The following is a 2,160-nucleotide window of genomic DNA, read 5'->3' as shown; positions in this document are numbered from 1 at the left end:
AAAAAAAAAAAAAGGTTAAGTTAAGGGTAAAGTTAAGGTCCCGAGGTTTCGAGGACTCGACTCGACTAGCCTCGTGCTCGATCGATTCGCAGGCTGAGAAGTCTAGGAGGATGTTGTACCTAAGGGGCAGGGAGGTGGTGGCGCAGAGGGAAAGGGCGGCCGACATGAAACGAAGGAACGGCGCCCTCATATACAACATCCTCCCGCCCCACGTGGCAGCGTATTTCCTCTCGAGGGCGAGGCACCACGACGACCTCTACAGCCAGAGTTACGCCGAGGTGGGCGTCCTGTTCGCCAGCATGCCCAACTTTGCCGATTTCTACAGCGAGGAGAGCATCAACAACCAAGGCCTCGAGTGTCTCAGATTCCTGAACGAAGTCATATCCGATTTCGACGCGGTGAGCAACGAAATTTTTCGAAGAGAAAATTTATTATTATTATTATTATTATTTTTCCATTTTTCAGATCCTCGATCAGAACAAGTTCAAGGACATCATCAAGATAAAGACGATAGGCTCCACTTACATGGCCGCGTCCGGGATAACCGAGTCGTCGGAATCCGAGGACGCGCCTCGATGGGGCCACTTGTCGACCCTGGTCGAATTCGCCCTCGAGTTGAAGAAAGCGTTGTCGAGCATCAACGAGCAGAGTTTCAACCACTTCGTGCTTAAGATGGGTATCAATCACGGCCCGGTCACAGCCGGGGTGATCGGGGCCAGGAAGCCGCACTACGATATATGGGGGAACACCGTGAACGTTGCGTCCAGGATGGAGAGCACTGGGAAAGTGGGCTGCATCCAGGTAATATTCGAATATTCAAATACCTTTTCCATTCTTTTTCTTTATCGAAAATAATCATGGAGATCGTGCATACAGGTGACGGACGAGACGCGGAAGATCCTCGAGCCTTTCGGCTTCGGCTTCGAGCAACGAGGCCTTGTGTTCGTGAAGGGGAAGGGCCAGCTGCTCACCCACTACCTGGTGTCCAAGGACGGCGTGTCCTTGAACCTGGACAGCGACCTGCCTGTCGAACCCGCCCATCCGATCATCTATCAGTAGGCTACGACATCTATCGAAGGCTCTAAAAAAAAAGAAAAAGAAAAGAAAAGAAAAGGAACAAGTTCGAAGCCTTCCTCGTTCACGTGGAGGGGGACCTCTCTCGTCGAGCAAGGATTTTTCTCTCTCTCGATATAAGAATCCTCGAGCTGGGAAAACGTTCGAAGAGGATCACGCAGATCTGTCTTTCGACGGTGAGCGATCACATTTTTTTGAAGATGGAGAATCTTTAGAGGAGGAGGAGGAAGGAGAAGAGGAGAAACTCAGGCTGATTGGGAGATTCTTTTGAAAGATTCCTTGAGAAGAAGGAATTCATTTTCGTTCGATCGAAGGAATTATTTTTATCATAGCATATATCAACCTCCAAAAAGAAAAAAAGAAAGTCAGCCACCGAAGAAAAATTCTTACCGCTGTCGCAAACCGTGAGGTCTACTATTGATTATCGAAGAACAGGGTACAAAATCGAAGAAACAATTAGGATTATTAGAAACGACACTCGAGAGGAAACTGCTTCGCTGTATAAAAAGTGTGAAACGTTTTATCATCTTGGATCTGGTGATTCAGTTAACTAGAAGAAAAGATCCTATTCTAGGTAGAATCTATCGATCGAAAGAAAAGAAAAATAATAGCATCGTAGTAGGCTGGCTTCGAAGCTCGAGTCGAAATTGAACCGATAAAAAGAAAGGAATCGAAGAATCCAGTCGAATCTTGCATATCTAGGATTAATTTAATTAGCTGAAACTAATTTTGAAAATGAGAAACGGTGTCTAGTCGATCGATCCAAGTAGATACGTAACTTAAGAAAGTGTGTATAGCTCGTATAAATCGTTGTGGTAGGTGATCTCTACGCGATCGTCCACTCTATTTTTCTAGATCCCGCGACGAGGGTTGAAGCGTGGTCAATTAGGGGTAGGTGTTTTTCCTAAAGTGGCTCGCACAGAGTATCGAGATATTCCTTCAAGCTAGCGCGTTCTTGGAACTAATTATTGCCGTTGCGCCGACCGTGCGCTTTCTTACGATCTCAATCGTCTCTCTAATCGTCGTGACACCATGTTCAAGCGAGATTAACACGCTTCTGCTGAAAAATTTTGCGACACAAATTTT

At 46.3% G+C, this 2,160-nt stretch overlaps 1 protein-coding gene across 2 annotated transcripts in view; it reads left to right on the top strand.

Moving 5' to 3' along the window:
• LOC102677617 (adenylate cyclase type 3) overlaps nucleotides 1–1,085 on the top strand; it is a 14,000-nt gene extending 12,915 nt beyond the window's left edge. For both annotated transcript variants that reach the window (XM_031509664.1, XM_031509663.1), the window contains exons 7-9: nucleotides 93–398; nucleotides 466–801; nucleotides 877–1,085. In XM_031509664.1, coding sequence (XP_031365524.1) covers nucleotides 93–398; nucleotides 466–801; nucleotides 877–1,059 — 825 coding nt within the window. In that variant the 3' untranslated portion in view covers nucleotides 1,060–1,085. The remainder of the gene's footprint in view (nucleotides 1–92; nucleotides 399–465; nucleotides 802–876) is intronic.
• The last annotated feature ends 1,075 nt before the right edge of the window (nucleotides 1,086–2,160 follow it).

The sequence above is a fragment of the Apis dorsata genome, unplaced genomic scaffold (genome assembly GCF_000469605.1).
Source record: "Apis dorsata unplaced genomic scaffold, Apis dorsata 1.3 scaffold_169, whole genome shotgun sequence".
NCBI classification, from domain to species: Eukaryota; Metazoa; Arthropoda; class Insecta; order Hymenoptera; family Apidae; genus Apis; species Apis dorsata.
Note: the sequence above shows the minus strand (reverse complement) of the source record. Positions and strands in the feature narration are given on the sequence as shown.